This window comes from Mytilus galloprovincialis, chromosome 1, assembly GCF_965363235.1.
Source record: "Mytilus galloprovincialis chromosome 1, xbMytGall1.hap1.1, whole genome shotgun sequence".
Classification (NCBI taxonomy): domain Eukaryota; kingdom Metazoa; phylum Mollusca; class Bivalvia; order Mytilida; family Mytilidae; genus Mytilus; species Mytilus galloprovincialis.
Window position 1 is genome coordinate 45,968,819 of NC_134838.1, and position 17,620 is coordinate 45,986,438.

Sequence of the window (17,620 nt, forward strand, 5' to 3'; positions counted from 1 at the left end):
TCTCAATTTTGTTTCCTAACTTCAGTGTAGGGAACACTTTAGACCTGAAAATTTCTAAAAAAAAACTACTCAATGGTAAATAATATAAAACAAAAACAAACAAACAAACCTCCCTAATCATATGACATGTGTTGAATGACAAAGTCACAAATGAGCATGTGTCTGTAATGTTTATCATAGTCCTTGTTTCCTAAAATGTAACTCACAGTACGTCCCAGTCGAATCTTTTAAATTTGGAAAAATTGGAAAATAAGAGTAAAGATTTGTAACTCTGTGTTTAGTTTTATACTCCGGTTTTGATTCATCAAATTTTTTATTCTTTCAGTCAGTGGAACACTGCTTTCTTTTCATGGCATTTTTTTCTCACAGACTTTAGTTTTTCTCTGTATCATTTTCAATTAAATTCATGCTATTGCAGTAGATCATTTGAAAAACATTAGATGTTTAACCATATGTAGATTATTTACTGGATCAAAAACGTAATATGATTATTTGTCCACAGGTGCATAGTTTTTGTTTTAGTTTAGTTTAAGTTTTTTTTGCTGTAATTTTTTTTAAATAACTGTTATATTGACTCACATGTGTTTTCGACAGTGATACAATGCGAATAAAAATATGAACTTTGAAAATAGCATATCTGGAAACAATAATCCAAGTATTAATAAAACATATCATTAAATTGAAAAGAGGCTGTGGCCATTTCTCTATAACTTTATTCGCTTACATTATCGGATATACACGTTCAAAAGCACAGAGGATTTTGAAAAATATATTGGTAAACAATTCAAATATTAGTAAAGAATAAATATAGACCCGTCAATCTGATTTACGACAGTCCTCTACATGTTTTTATTTCCAAAGGTAAATCATTTCAAAACACTAACTGACTGCTACTGATTGAAAAATGCGCTTTTTAAAGTATTTTTAATGTAATGTAATCGGACAAAATATGTACTGCGTTGTTCTGACCTCTGCCTTTCGTGTCTTTGTTTTCACTCTATTAACATTAATCTCATGTTTGATAGGAGAAAGATACAAGACATGTTGCTTCCGAAAAAAAAAGATTTTGCAAGATATTATATTTTTACATAATTTTATTTTCAAAAATATTTTGCAAGACAACATAATTTAGAGTAGATTTTTTTCGAGTTTGTAAACATTTCTAATTTCTAGTTTAATCTAAAACATGTTAATGTAGGAATATCAACAGGTAATGATTGATTGATACAAATCAACGGCTGGTCTATGATCAAGTTTCATAACAAATATAAATTTTCAAACTCTATTTCTATGTCCATGATCGATGGAAAGGACACACGCAAAAAGGAATAAACGAAATATAAAGGTATTGTCTATATTGTTTATTTATTAATTTATTTTATTATGTTGGATTTGCCGTTTTCAGATATTCAAGTTAAATGTTCTTTTGTTTACTGAAATCCACTCATGAAACAATACACTAAAGATACTAAATTTTTCTTCGCGTGACCTATGTTAGTTTCTGTCAGCAGCTTTGAACATATTAGTAGATATGCGATGATAGCCTTTTGAAAGACAAATTAAGCAAAACAAATTCATATTAGAAACTAAATATTATTCAACGAAGAAAAGTATGATTGTTATTTCTAACCAAATCACATTTGAAAATGCTTAAGGAGGCTCGAGGGTACAAAAAAATATGCAAAAATAGAAACATTTGATTTTTCATTACAAATTTTATTTATTACACTATTAGTTGCTACTTTATGAGGCTGTACAAAAATCAACAAAAAATATCAATTTGTTTTTTACTTTTAAAATATTAATATCATTGAAAAAGCTCCAAATTATCTCCCTTTGGTGAAAAAATGCATTTTTTTGGCATAAAGATTGAAATAACTTTTTAACTTCATCGGTGACCGTTATTATTTATTATTTGTTTTTCAAATGAACTGTACTTAAACTAAACTATTGTAAAATTTAAGCGATTTCTGTAATTTAGTTCTTTTTTTTATTTCGATTTTTCCTTTTTTCTCCTATTAGTTCAACAGAAAAAAGTACCTTAACAAAAATGCATGCTTCTTTCAAAGGCAGAGTGTGAGGTTAAATGAACGTGACCCTATATTTTTATTTAATTTTCCCATTAAATAAAGTCTATTTATAGAAAAAAAGCGAAATCCGATATTTAAAAAAAATTATTTAGACCCGCATGCTCCATTAATGCACTAACGAAGTAAATTTTTTTGTCAAATTCTCACAATATGCCATATTCTTTCCACTTTGTATAGAAAACGACACGAGTTGTATCCCTTTGAAAAAATATATATCATTTAAATGGAGATATAGAAATGAACTTTCCTTATGTTAACTGGAGGTAACAATTTAGATATCCGTGTATAAATAATAATGAAAACGTCTTCAAAGTAAATGAAACACTTCTTTATGAAGATTGTACTTTTATTTGTGTATACTTTACACTACTGAAAAAGCGACATATTTGTCTTAAAAGAGAGGCAAAAGACACTAGAGGAACAGTCAAACTCATAAAGAAACTGACGTCATGGCTAAAATTGAAACAAACAGACAAATAATAGTACACAAGAACAACATGAAAACCTAAAGACTGAGCATCACGAACCCCACCAAAAACTTTTAACCTTACACATAGAATGATATCCCTTATTTTTTTATTTCTTGGAAAAACTTATAGTGGTACAATGTATTGTTTCTCTTTATATACATTTTTCATGATAAGTATTTCCTGTTTGTTTGTTTTTTCAATTGACAAGTGCAAACTGCCGTTTACATGTCGCGGTTCCTTTGCGCAAAAAACACATGCTACTGTTTGATGATACGGCATTTGCTCAATAGAAGATGCAAAGCAAGTTGTGTGTAAATATTCTAAAGGTTTGCTCGCAATGTTTTTACCACAATCTTTCTTCTGAGAAGTATGACCTGGGCTAAAAGTATAACTGCTATGTCGACTTTGATGTGTAAACACGCAGTCGGGGTTAAAGGTCGTGCCATGCTTTCTCTACATTCATGAACACTCACATGCAATACCAAATTGAAGCCCGGGAGAGGGGGGGGGGGTAACTTCGATATTTTTTTGGTAGGGATGTGCCATTTTTGCCTCAAAAAACGTACCCATTTTAATATAACATTCACTGAAATTCAGTACCTATAGTAATATAAATATTTAAGAAAGAATGACCTATACTTATATACAATATTTAAAATATGACCCGTGCTTATATAAGCACTAACTCATCATCACTCATAATTCATAAATATACCAGCTACCCTTAAGTTTTTATATATGAATTGGCATCGTTTGGTGCACATATATTTTATCGTTATATATACGCATGGATTGTTGGATATTTCTATATGATATGTAGATCATACACCAAATCAATATACAGTTATCAAACGTAAATGCATTTTAATATAGGATGTCATTAAAAAGGAGGGTCATTTTTATATAAAATCTAAAATTATGACCCATATTTTGGCACATCCCTGTATACCCAATAATAGGAAGTTAACCCCCCCCCCCCCCCCCCCCCGTGAATTGAAGGCACCGTTATTGATCTACTGCAAGTCAACATTTTTGCCATTTTTCAAAAGTTGTCTGGTAACAGTAACAACTTACCCCCTTTGTCTCGATCAACCTAGTTGAAGATATTTAAACTTTACATCCTTTTTACTTGGGTTTTAATTTCAATTTCTCTGAACTGCAAGTTCTGTCAATAATGATCAATCTATCTCAATCTTAATGCATTTTCATATTTCCTTTTGTTTATTGACCCAACTTTATATATTTCCATGGCCCACCTACGATAGTAGAGGGACATTATATTTTCTGGTCTGTGGGTCCGTTCGTTCGTCCGTTCGTTCGTCCCGCTTCAGGTTAAAGTTTTTGGTCGAGGTTGATTTTGATGAAGTTGAAGTCTAGTCCACTTGACACTTAGTACACATGTTCCGTATGATATGAGCTTTCTACTTTTAATGCCAAATTAGAGTTTTTACCCCAATTTCGCGGTCAACTGAACATAGAAAATGGTAGTGTGAGTGGGGCATCCGTGTACTTGGGACACATTCTTGTTTTTATATACTTTACAGATATGATCATGCATTCAACTAAGACATTTCTTGTGAGATTTTTTGTGAGTGTTGTATTGATATTAGATGGTAAGTTAAAACGTATACTTAAGATCAAATATATTGTTCTGTATTATGGTAAAAAAGGTTATAATCTAAAATTTTAAAAAGTTTTCTACGAATCAAGAGTTTACTTGTATTTCTCTCTGCAAATAAACAATAATTTTTCATAAGCCACTGTCTGTGAAAAGCTTAAGCAAAATAACAAAAACAAAACTTTATGTGATCGCATTTTAACCAATAAATGAATTAAAGCCTTAGAGGTCGAACGATGTTGAAATCTACTAAATACATAGAAAGAATACAAAAAGGAATAGATTAATCAAGCTTAAAAAACCTGAGGGAATTACACAAACTACAAACGTAACGAGATTATCTACGTAGAAATTACAAATTAGAAATAATGAAATCTTGATTTTTTTTTACTTTAATCAGTGACATGTCAATGTTCATACGATTCTAGTACAGACTGCATGAGCCAAGTCATTAAGAAAGGTAAATAAAAATACTTTTATTATCCTTTTGATATACATTCTCCATATTAATCTATCACTGTTTTATTCTAATCTAATACTAGAAAACGGGATTTTTAAGATGTCCGAGTTAAATGAATCTCCCATTCTCTTTCTGTATGACTGCTATATATGTGGTTATACAAGAAACAACAGTAAATGTGTAAATAATTAATCACAAAGACATGGACTCTAAACCGCAAATAGCAGATGGTTGGATTGAGCTGTTGTTTATTTGAAACTATTGCAAAATTGTGTGTTGCTTCAGCGTGGACACTGATTTAGAATAATAAAACTTTAGATTGACAGTTAAACGTCAGACAAACAACATGATGTATGTCATAACTAGTGACAGTTTGAGATACTGTTTAAACCTGAGTATACATAAACCCAAGCAGATTTTATTTCATTGATTATGCATACTTATCTTTATGTTACAAAAGGTTCGTTTCAGTTACCATGTTGAGAGAAGACCATATAAAATTGCAATAACGCATATCTTGTGTATTTCAGATTGTTTCTGCAGTTGCTTGGAGGCAAAAATAGATGCATATTATACAACAAAACTGAAAGTTCAAGCCAATTATTTATGTACACATTTTCTTAAAGAGTGTAAAGACATATGGACCCTTTCTTTTAGCTACACAGTTGTCAATATTTCAACATTAAATGAGGAACTGTATACCAGTGAAAGAATATCCGTGCCTCATGATCAGGTATTTTTAACAGTAACCATCAATTTTTTAAAAAATTACTGACCGTACTGGTAAATTTTTTCGTTGTTTGTTTAAAAGTAACTGAAATAAAACCGTACCTTGACCTGTAATGATTTACTTTCATAAATTTGGATGGAGAGTTGTCTCATTGGCACTCATCTCACATCTTCCTAAATATATCTTCCCCAAATATATGATACAGACTCGAGCAACTTATTTCGTTTTGACGTTGAGATAGCATGTCTTATACTAGTAGTTGTATGTATGTATTATAGTCCTATCATCGCTTATGTCCATTTGCTATGATCATTGTTTTGGTTTCGTTCTTGTTTCGTAATACATCATTGGATAATCATATTGCTAGAAGCGAACATTTTTTAATTCAATATTTTATTCAATATACATGGGCAACACGATTGTTGTCAAATATGGAGCAGGATCGTCTTACCCGATCCGGATTACCTGAGATCAAAATTGGTTTTGGTGGGTTCTTGTTGCTCATATTTTACTTTCCTATTTGTGTTTTGTTTACTTTACTGTTGTTTGCCTTTTAAATCTTTTTTTTTATTATTTTGCCATGGCGTTGTCAGTGAATTTTGGACCTGCAATCAGAACAACAGCTTATACATATTTTTTCTTCTAGATCTAATATGGAATGAAGAATATTTAAAATATACTATGAGTAAAAATAGAATTAATAATATACTTTTTTTTCATTTGATTTAATAATTAAATTTCATTGTCATCCCAAACTACAGTTATATTTTTTTTTTATATTTTGCTAGGAAATTGTGATAGAGATTAAAGAGTTACAAATAGCAGGAAAATATAGCATAAAAGTAAGTAGAGCTAACATAAGTAAAAATCCAAAATCATGTATTATATGTTTTTCGCGCATACAGGTGTTTCTATGAAACGTTTCATCATGTACGTTAGAAACCGGAAGCTTGGAGAATCAATCATGTGCAAAAATGACAATCAACGGTACCAGCTATGTAATTTTAAATAACTGATGCGCTTTTCGTCTACACAAGTCAAGTACACATTATTGATGGTTTCAATAAAAAAAAAAGTATAAGGGCTAATAGAGCATTTGACGTACGAAAATCCGAAAGGTTTGCCAAACATTGCTAAGGTTATCTATCATTCTGGTTGAAAAAACTTAATATTTCGGAAAAAAAAGTATTCAAAGATTTAGAAACGTTTCATTTATAAAAAGTACCATATTGATAATATTTAAAGTCGTTAACATTAAAGTTTTGACTTCTGATCTATAGATTACGTTAGAAATTCCAAAAAAATAAGAACATATTTTACAGAAGTCAAAACCACAAACGATAAATTTTGAAGTTGTTTAAACGTTTTTATTGTTGATGTTTTATCTTATTTTACCGTAATTATAATGAATACTTATAAAAGACGTTTTATTTAAATATTCTAATCAATTTGATTATTTGTTTAGCATCTATTGTTTTTACAGATTAAACCCTCTTGTACTATCTGTGGCAGTGGTTGTAAAGTCATACATTTATCAAGTAAGTACTACGAGTGATGCCTAGGATTACACGTAGACTTACAATTATAGTTGACGAAAAATAAGGGGTGTTCTCAAAATGAAAACATAAATTAAATTGGGATACACATTCAAATGAAATGGTGTGTTTGTTATTATGTAAATAAGTATTTTTGACGACACACACATGCAGAAAAGTTATTGTTATTGTTAACAGATGTGAATCGTCAAAAAGTCCTCATTCTACGATTAAGATGTCGTGGTAAACTTTTACTCTTGTTGTGCATAATATATCAATTTAATTTTCTACATTTCCTGGACTGCATATTTCTGGGGTTTGTCTTATGTAAGGTTCCAATTCTAGATATGAGTTCAGATATATGTCGTTGACCAGCAAATACAGCTCATTCAGGAATGGAAATGTGTGTCTTATATTTCTGATCAACATGTAGTGCTGATGCCAAAGAAATCGTATTCAACATAAGATATCTTGTTTTTGTTCAATATAACAACTTGACTGTGAATGCAGTGACAAGGTCTTTCTCTTACCTCCTATACATTTCTAGGAATGTGATTGGTTAAAAGCGTCCGCGTGAAGACCGTGTATATTTGATATTAGGTTTTAGGTTAGTAGGGATGCGGGGCTTATTTCATACACGGTTAGTAGTAGAGTTACGTCCCTTTATATTCATATTAAGTAGTAGGGATGCGGGGCTTATTTCATACACGGTTAGTAGTGGTGTTACGTCCCTTTATAAAAACAAAACGGAACTGAGAATAATCTTAAAAGTTTCGACAGACGAAGAAATTGATAATTAAGATTGAAATAAATTCATTAAACACATTTAAACCTAACAAGTTGTTATCGTTGGCTATTCTTGTAGGATCAATGGAAGTAGTATCTTAATGAAGACTGGCTTGCTCATTTCGACAGGTCACTAGTCTAAATTTTACACGTTAAGATAGTCGGTAAGATAAATTTGTTACATAGTGTGATAGTGACGTAATACGGTATATATGGGGTCAGTAAACTCCATATGAGGATTTGCTCGAATCCCCATATGGAATTTACTGACCCAATATATACCGTATTACGTCACTAGCACACTATGTAACTAATAATGTCCTGTGAAATACTGTTCCTGTGGATCCGTTATCTGCTATAAACTTTCGAATGAAAATCCTATGGTTAACGGAAGTTTTGGCCACCCACCATGTAAGTTCTACATGCCAATCACTCAAATAAAGGCCAATAAATATGACTATTATATAATTGTTTTTTAATTGTATATACCTATATGTGTTTCATCTTCGGTAATCGAAACACCAACGGCATAATTGTCAGAAATTATATGATGATACGGGTACGATTGTAACCATAACATAATTCTGTTTCTTTTTTTTCGGTGCATATGTCTTGTAAATTTTAATTTATTTTCTACAGGAATGAAAATATTTATCGATTAAAGAAAATCGTTTGACATTCTTTTAATTTTAAGGTGCACAAATATCCGTGTACTTTTAAAGACAACCTGATTGATAATTTTATTTTAGAAAATACGACTATATAAAAAAATCTCACCAGTCAAAAATGTTGTTTGATTTGAATTGAATTAAAAGTTAGGTTCACGGACATCCGTGTACTTTAAGAGGCAATGAGATTGCTTTCAGAATATATAAACTTAATTATTAAATAGACTGTTTTCATGCTTCATTCAATTTAAAATGCAATGCATGTATATTTTTACTGCATCCTAAGTTACTTTGTTCAAATGTCACAACGAAAAGTCACTGATCTGACAAGTGTTTCAAACTAGTCCTAGTTGTCTTTCAAACTGGTTCGAGCTGTCTCTAAAAGTAGTCCGAGTTGTCCTGATTCCATTTTAACACATATTTCTTTAAAATCCTGCTATTCTACAGTTTTCTACAGTAAAAAAACATCATAGGAGTAAGTCTTTGTTTGGAATCGACGGTCTATATTTACACTTTGAAACAACCCAAGATAAAAATGCACAATTGTAATCCTAATCGTAGGAGTAGGACAGTTTCTGCAAATATCTGATATACTAAGTAGTCTTCATCAAAACAATTCTAAACTAAACACTGATATGAGAATTTATGTATTTCTTTAATGGGCAAAAAATAAAGGCAACAGTAGAATACAACTGTTCAAAAGTCATCAATCGATTTAGAGAAAACAAAACCGGGTTACAAATTTAAAGCAAACGAAAAACATCAATTATATATAAGAGGAAAACAACAGAACACTGAAGTGCAACAAAAAACAAAAGACGATGCAACATACATAGAAACAAACTATTAGATAACAACTTGATATATGCAATTTTGAATTCGTATGAAAACAAATTCAACTATACTTGCATAAATAATTTCATTTTATGATTTATCATATTTACAATATGAAAATTTATCTAATCAGGATATTCATCCGTTGGCGTAGTTTTCATGCATCACAAACCCGATAATGCAGTAAAATGACGTCGTCTCAATCAAAATAGTTTGACGGAATCAAAACGATTTGAATCAAGTAGATTTTGTTTATAAATCATTCATTTAAGCACACGCACGTTGTGTAAAATGTACGAATTTCAAAACAGACAGGAACATATGAAAACATGACAAGGATTATTGTGAAACCGGTAATATATCAGAGTTACATAGAATAATCTCTTCCGAACAGGAACATTGTAAAACCGGTTATATACATGAGTAAGAACTGTCACTGGAAATCGTTATTCCTTTTTATATGTGTTTGTCTGTTAAAATAGAAATAAAGGAGCCAAAGGGAAAAGCCGTTTGTTTATATTTTAGACAAACTAAACAACTTCAAAACACTAGTCAATGGAATTGCTTATCACAATTTTAATTGGGATATATGGTTCATTATAGTTTATAGTCAGGCTTATAGTTTGTTTCCCTCGGATTTAATTTGAAAGCCGGATTTGTTTTTGTTAGATCAATTTTTTACTATTGAACAGCGATATACTACTGTTGCCACTTTCCATTCCTATAACTTCTGTATCAATTTGGATTAATATCTTATATAAAAAAGTAACACTATGAAATAGCAATTTGAATACAAGTGATATATAGAGTTACATTTCTTTTGTTTACAGGCATTCAAATAACAAAAGGAAAGGGACCAAAGAAATCCACTGCTAAACAGTATTTAACGGACTTTATTTCTTTGCCTGTTTTAGTCACTTTTGTTTGTGTTTTGGTCATCAGCATTTTATTGGTAATAATATTGACTCAAAAAAACGAAAGACACTGGAATCAAATTCCTGTTTTAGAAACACACATATAAATTGTTATGTCGTAACCTGTCTTTAGGACACTGTTGAAATGAAAATGTGCAATGAGACTGATAATGCGTTCATGATTTTATATGTATATATAGCAATGTAATAATGTCACCTTCATAAAGTATGCTTTGAAATTAATTACAATGTCATTCGATGAACATATCGTTCATGCAAATATAAATGAAACGTTTAATAAGGAGTTCAAATCGAAAAGGATGTTTTAGAAATGTACGTGAAGAAAAGAGCTAAATATCTAATATTTCTAGTAAAGATTCACCCAGATAATAAAACGAGTTCTGAGTGAGAAACAGGATAGGTCTGTGGTGAAATCATCGATCGTGTATTCTAGAAAGTCTTAACATGTACACAGATTTAATGTGGTTTCAAGACACTTTGTGTTTGTAATTGAAATATGTAATTCGTAATTCTGACTTTCAACAGAACTTAACTAGACTTGTGGGTCCTTATCGATTGTATCTGCTCTTTAAAGTTTTTATTAAGTTTTTGATTTTTGCATGAACCCCCTGAGGGGTTCATGCTTATATATTGGCGAGTTTTGGATGTGTCTATGGGCCACTCGATATCTCTCGGCCGGAAGTCAGAATAAAATTCTCGGAACGTCTCGAAAATTTTCGGTCATTTATACAGGTCTTAACAGGTTGTTATCTTCGTCTTGGATATGATCCCTTGATGGCCCTTGACGACGCAATTATATTTATTTTAAAACGACTACTGTACACTTTGTGTATCTGGGTCAATTATAACGTGGTATTTCCTGTTGTTTTGATAACATGTAAACTAATTATTTTTGAAGAATTAACCACAGGATACTGTGTATTTCATCATAGACTTACGGGAGAGAACATTCTGGTTAAAATATTAATAGTAGATCGGAAAACAGAAAGATAATATTATCAAAAGTATTTAATTCAATCGGAATCAAAGAAATATATATATATAAAATATATACTGTATCTATGTTTCTGAAGAAACTAACAATGATTGAAATCAGAATATTTTTTAGAGTTGCAATTAAGAAATAAGTATTTTTTATGACAAGATCGTCTGCTTTGGTATTTTTAAATATTCATTTGTAAAGGAAACATAAAAATTAAATCTAAATAAATTCTTGCATCCTATACGTTAATTATTTCATACCATTTTAGTATTTAAGTTTTATGAGTAATTATTATTTATTTTTTTGTATCGTAATATATCCATAAAACGGAAAGTAAGATAAATTTATTAAATATTTAAATTCTAAAACGGTCGTGAATAAAAATACTTGTGTGTTTTCAATTTATAAAGCATGGTTTTAATTCCTTGCAGCTCACAATAACCGTAAAAATAATTTACAATAATCACAACAAAATTTAATAACAACCATAATGTTGATTATTTAATACTTTTTTAGTATGGATTTGGAAGTCTTTGCTTATATTTTATATAGTAATATATTCACAAAGTAGAATGTTAGAATTTAAAAATAAATTCATTCGATAAATAAAATGTCCATCCGTTTAAATACTTAAAGTTCGTGTTTAAGACAGGGACATCACTCAAGAAATTTCCGGTCGCCATCAGGAGCTGATTGGCCATTATGACAAAAGTGTGTCAGAAATCATATCTGATATTCTTCCTCAGTCATAATAACCTTCCATCATTACCGAACTGAACAAAGAAATAACACGACGGGGGCCGTATACGGTGCAGGAAATGCTTACCCTTCCGGAGCACATGATTTCACTCCCGGTTTCTAGTGAAGTTCGTGTTGTTTCTTAATTATTATTTATAACTGTTGATGTAAATGTCCTTTGGTTTTGTGAGTCTTTGTTTATTCCTTGGTTTTGATTAATATTGTCTTTATTGATATTATATATATTCATAAGAATTTGAACAAAAATTACTAACAGGAACGTTAGTTTATTATAAAGTTTTAATTCAATTTTTATGTGTTTGTTTTAATAGTTTAATCTTATAGCATCCACATATTTGTACTATGGTACGGTTTTGAAAATGGTATTCTTTGTGTTGACCAACTATCCTACACGTCTTGATTCATTCACATTAGAGATCACATTTCAAAAGCACACTATCGGTTTGCGTTCTCAAAAATTCCGGATAAAATGTCAATGAATCTGGTGTCAAAACATTTAACGTAGGCCGTTTGACAACTATTAGATTAAGGTGGTATGGGTGTCTTCCTCCATCTTGGATTGTAAAAAACAGAGAACCAAAGGTGCAGATTTTCTATCAAGTGAGCAAAATTTGATGCAGGAATGAAAATTTTAAATGTGAATGTTCATTTAAAAGAACCAATTTATAAGAATATAACTTATAATTATTAAATATTTTTGCAAATATTGATTATTTTTTATTGTTTTTACTTTTTTTTTAAATTGGCATTTTAAGGGGAAGTAACTCTGAAACCGTGCATTTTCTGAAGGATTCTACATGGAATTTTCCTATTTTGTATTTTAGCTGGAAAAAACGTACGGTGACCCTATCTTTTCTTTTGATATTCTCAAAGCATTGTCTGAAAGCTATCTTTTCCTTAAGTATTTAACAATTCTATCATTTTGTTTAGTTTCTAATAACAAAATGGTGTTTTTCCCTGTATAATCCATACATAATGTGTCATTTTGTCACGTCCTGTAGCTTGAGAAAATGCACGGTGACCTATCATTTTTATTATATTTTTCAACATATATCAATAGATACTACGTTTTGGCAAAGTATGAACAAATTCTATCATTTTTATTTTAGACTCCCATACCACCTTAAGATATGTGATGACGCAAATGCGTATTCTTTTCCTGAGTATCAGTGAGATGCTTTCTATTTATTATTTCGTGCGCTAAAATACTACTTGCATGCAATAACACTCGTGAAAGCTTATTTTCGTTTTTGTTATCTAAATTCAGGACACGGCAGATTGAGCTTTACATCTGACTTTTGTTTCTTTTTTGAGTCACTGTCCTATTATAAACTTTGACCTTTTCGAAAAGCTAAGGATTGTCTACCCAAGGAATAGATTCCTTAACTTTGTCATGTATTTAGCCTTTTAACTTTTTTCATTCGAGCGTCACTGATGCTTTTTTTGTAGACTTAACTCGTGTCTGGTGTACATCATTTTAATTCTGGTATCTTTTTACATCTACATACCTTTTTATATAAATTGGTTATTTTGAAAGTGTGTACAGGTATTCATAAACTTCTGAATTAAGAAATTCTTCGACAAAACTAAGTTTTCCTGTAGAATGTTTGAATGGATTTAAGTAAAATCAGGAAATCCTTAAAATTTGAGATGTTTTATGGGTCCCAATCAATTGCATGTCACAGGTTTCACCGCATACAACATCTACCATGAGTAAAGACAGCTTCAAATACGAGTTGAGAATATAAAGGCATTCATGTAGGAAACAAAATATAAAGATATGATAGATAAGAATAAATGCATCCAGAATTCCAGATTACAAAGCAAACTGAGTGCATAAATTTATATTGCGATAGGTTTGTGCAATTTGCATCCGGTTAGTAGAAATTATAATTTGCCAAATGGTTATAATAGAAAAATTATGTACATTCCCAAGTAATAAATAAAATAGTCGAGCTTTAAAATAACTATTTAAATAGAAGCTGTAAATATATACTTTCAACTGGCTTCTTCTATTCACAGTCAATTATTTCAATTCAAAAGCAAACACAAATTCAGCAACAATCTTTTAGTGACCCAGCAGTCAGCAGGCTTAGGTTCATGTATTGATTTTCTTTTTTTTTAAAGAAAGCAACTTGTTTAATATTTGTTTTGCCTCGCACATTACATCAGTTGTCGAAATGTGCATCGGGTAACGTAAAACTGATACATTTAATATTATTATATACTACCTCTTTTAAAAATAAAAGATAAGACCTGTAGATACATCAGATAGCGATTTATGCAAACTCCAAACCAAAGAAAACAACGACTACAACACAACATGGCGGTAGAAAGATTAAGAACATTCCAAGGGAAAACAATCATAAGTCATACATATGGAGGACAGACCATTCCAAAATGCCCAAGTCATCAGGAAAAATATACAAACGAGATTAGAAAGGTACACCACTGTCACACAAAATCTAACCATCGAACAATGAACAACACTATATGAAAGAATGGCTTAAATCGGGTACACAAAAGTGTACAGATACAAACATTTCAAGATAAGTATATCATTGCAGAGGAGAAACTAACAGTTAAGTTAAAGTTTTTTGGTCGAATAAAAAGATAGATTTAACCAAATATCTTTAAAATAGGAAGAAAAGACACACACTGAAAATTTCAATTTCTGAACAATATTTTTGTAAATATTGTTGTTTTTGAAGGATCGTTTTCCATCAAACTTGCGAAGTCACTGTTACTGTAATGACAAAAATTCCATGTCCAACTTTTTTTTCTTTGACACTGAAGTCTTTTTCAATGATTTTTATTTGATATAAAGGATAATGTTAAACGATTTAACTTACAATTGTACATGGACTAAAATTGTTTAAAAAATATCTCTCTATAATGTGGTCATTATTTGTTACAATGCTTCAGTAAATGAAATTAGCATTTTGAAATTGATAATAAATAATTCCCAAGTTGCTGTTTTTATTGTCATCACGTTAGTCATGAAATTATTTCAATTTTTGCACAACTTTACAATTAAAAGCTCGATTTCATAATTATAAAGCAGCTTAATTTGTAACGAACTTCGATTAAATATGCAAGTTGTCGTTTGTTGATGTGCTTCATAAGTGTTTGTCGTTTCTCGTTTTTATATAGATTAGACCATTGGTTTTCCTGTTTAAAATATCATACACTAGTTATTTTTCGGGGCCCTTTATAGTTTGCTTTTCGGTGTGAGCCACGGCGCTGTGTTGATAGCGTACTTAAAACCTATAATGGTTGACCTTTACAAATTGTGACTTGATAGATAGTTGTTTCATTTGCGTTTATATCACATCTTCTTACAGTTAAGTCTTCATCATATATTGACTTACTTCTTTTTACAATGAGGCTCGGTTGAAAACAACAATTACGATAGATGATTGCAGCTTACCTATTGTGAACTTTCCATTGCTATGAAACAACATTCCAACAGCTCCTGCATACAAGGTATATATCTCCCAATTGATACGGTATTTCCGGGCTTGAATTTCCTATCGTGATTACCTTGATAGACGGTTGCTGCTCACAAGATAGTATTTAAACCAAGAGTTCCAAATGTTGAAGTTGAAATCATCCGTTCGTATTATTTACTGACGCCATCACGAGTTGGTTGTCCGTTATGGAATATTCTTTTTACAGATGATTGCGGATATGTTCCTTATGTCGTAACTACAATCCCGTTCCCTTTCTGCAAATGTGGCCTACCGGATTTGTACTAACATGAGTAACACGATGGGTGCAACTTTTTTTTAGCATCCGACCCTCCGAGACCCTCGGGGGGACATTCTAGGTCGTTTGACGCCCCCTAGTATATTGTCCAGCAACACAACTGTGTCTAAAAGTCTAAAAAATATTTTGGGGAGCCAAAAACATTAAAATTTCATCTTTAACTAAAGTTCAAAAATATAGCCTCGAGGTTGCGGTATTGAAATTTGACCACCTTGTGTTATTCAGATCGACAGTGAAACCCTTACCTAATTTGGCCACTCGTTTAGCTGTGTAAGATATACAAATTTGCCCGATCAGAATGAAAATACAAATGGAAATAGTTTTAATTTTTTTTAAGAAAAGAGGCAATATTATTTACTACTTTGTTGTTATGCATTAATGGATTTTTTTTGTATTTGCACCAGACGCGCGTTTCGTCTACAAAAGACTCATCAGTGACGCTCGAATATAAAAAGTTAAAAGGACAAATAAAATATGAGGTTGAAGAGCATTGCGGATCACAAATTTCTTAGGGTTTTGCCAAATGCAGCTATGGTAATCTATTCTTGAAATATAAAAGCTTTAGTATTTCAAAATGTCAAGGTTTTGTAAACAGTTAAGTTATAGTTGTGACCATATCAATTATAACTCATGTCAACACAAAAATGCCACCTACTGAGCTGGTGATATCCACGGAGAATAATAACTTCACCTGCAGTGGCATCGACCCAGTGGCTGTAAACAAACTCAGAGATGTCAGAATTTAAATTTTGTATCTGCGCCAGACGCGCAATAATTTATTTGTTTGAACAAACTATTACAATCTGAAACATTTTTACACTGAAACGTCTGATGTTATATATAGTGTCGTGTTTTATCGTTTAAGAACATCTGTAAACTTCGTTGCATGAATTCCTCACAGGATAAGATCAAGACGTTTTCGGTATAACGAGCGGATTCATTGAAGTCTGGGTAAAACGAATTTGAACAATTTCGAAATAAAAAATGATAATATAAAGTAAAACAGACTAATTCATATTATTATTGTTAGTAAATAAGTTCATTTTTACAAGAAAAGTAACCAGCAGACATTCTATTTAAATATTGTTGATCAACACAAATCAAGTTTGAGTCTGTATTTTCATAAAATTCACTTTTACAGTTATATCCAAACTGGGTTCATGGCATATATGAAATAGAGAGGCGAAATATGTCAAAGTTCCAATCAAACTCATAAGTAAAAATGAAATGACAACGCCATGCATAAAAAAATTAGAAAGACTAAATGACAAACAATTATATATCGGTTACCATAACATTTTAATATATGGAGCAGCATATTCAATAACTGACAGACATGAAAGACATATCAAAATTTCGTCAAAATTGTCCTTACAATCTATATTTGAATAGATGTTATTCGTTAACTCTAAAAATGAAAGTTTTTATGTTGTGTTCATGAACTTGTGTCTGCTTCTATTAGTGGAAGATATTAGCAAGCAAAATCGAGGGAATTGTGCAAATGATGATACAAGCATGAAAATTACCACAAAGCATCATTATTATATACTTTGTAAGAAATAACTGCTGGCCATTAAAAAAAATATTTTTTTCAAGATGGCCACAGCCATTTTCTAAAATGGATGTTTTCTTTAGTTTGAAAATACTGATTTTTCTGGAAAACTTTTCTTTGAACTTCTTTTAGTAAAAACCAATTACCAGGTTTGGTGGCTACCTTCCTTACATCACATTTTTTTTTTTTATTAAAAATGAATATCTGACATATCCAGTATTTGCACATGCGTGAAAATGTAACAAAATTCTTTCAAAAACATTTGAACTATTTACTATATATTTAGTATTTTTGGATTTCGAATGATATTATGAATTGGTTTAATAAAATTTTTCAAGGTTATGATACACATGTGTTTTACACTTTTGCGCATGTGCAAACTATTCATAGACATTAAGAGCGATTTGTTTACACTACCAGGCAATTCTCAGGT

General features: G+C 30.8%; 1 protein-coding gene across 1 annotated transcript; it reads left to right on the forward strand.

Moving 5' to 3' along the window:
- Positions 1-839: 839 nt before the first annotated feature.
- On the forward strand, positions 840-12,155 carry LOC143075882 (uncharacterized). The gene is made up of 7 exons (XM_076251469.1): positions 840-1,345; positions 4,105-4,173; positions 4,579-4,638; positions 5,169-5,371; positions 6,157-6,210; positions 6,852-6,906; positions 10,022-12,155. Exons 2-7 carry the CDS (start codon positions 4,107-4,109, stop codon positions 10,210-10,212), a joined length of 630 nt encoding a protein of 209 aa, XP_076107584.1. The 5' UTR covers positions 840-1,345; positions 4,105-4,106; the 3' UTR covers positions 10,213-12,155.
- Positions 12,156-17,620: the final 5,465 nt, after the last annotated feature.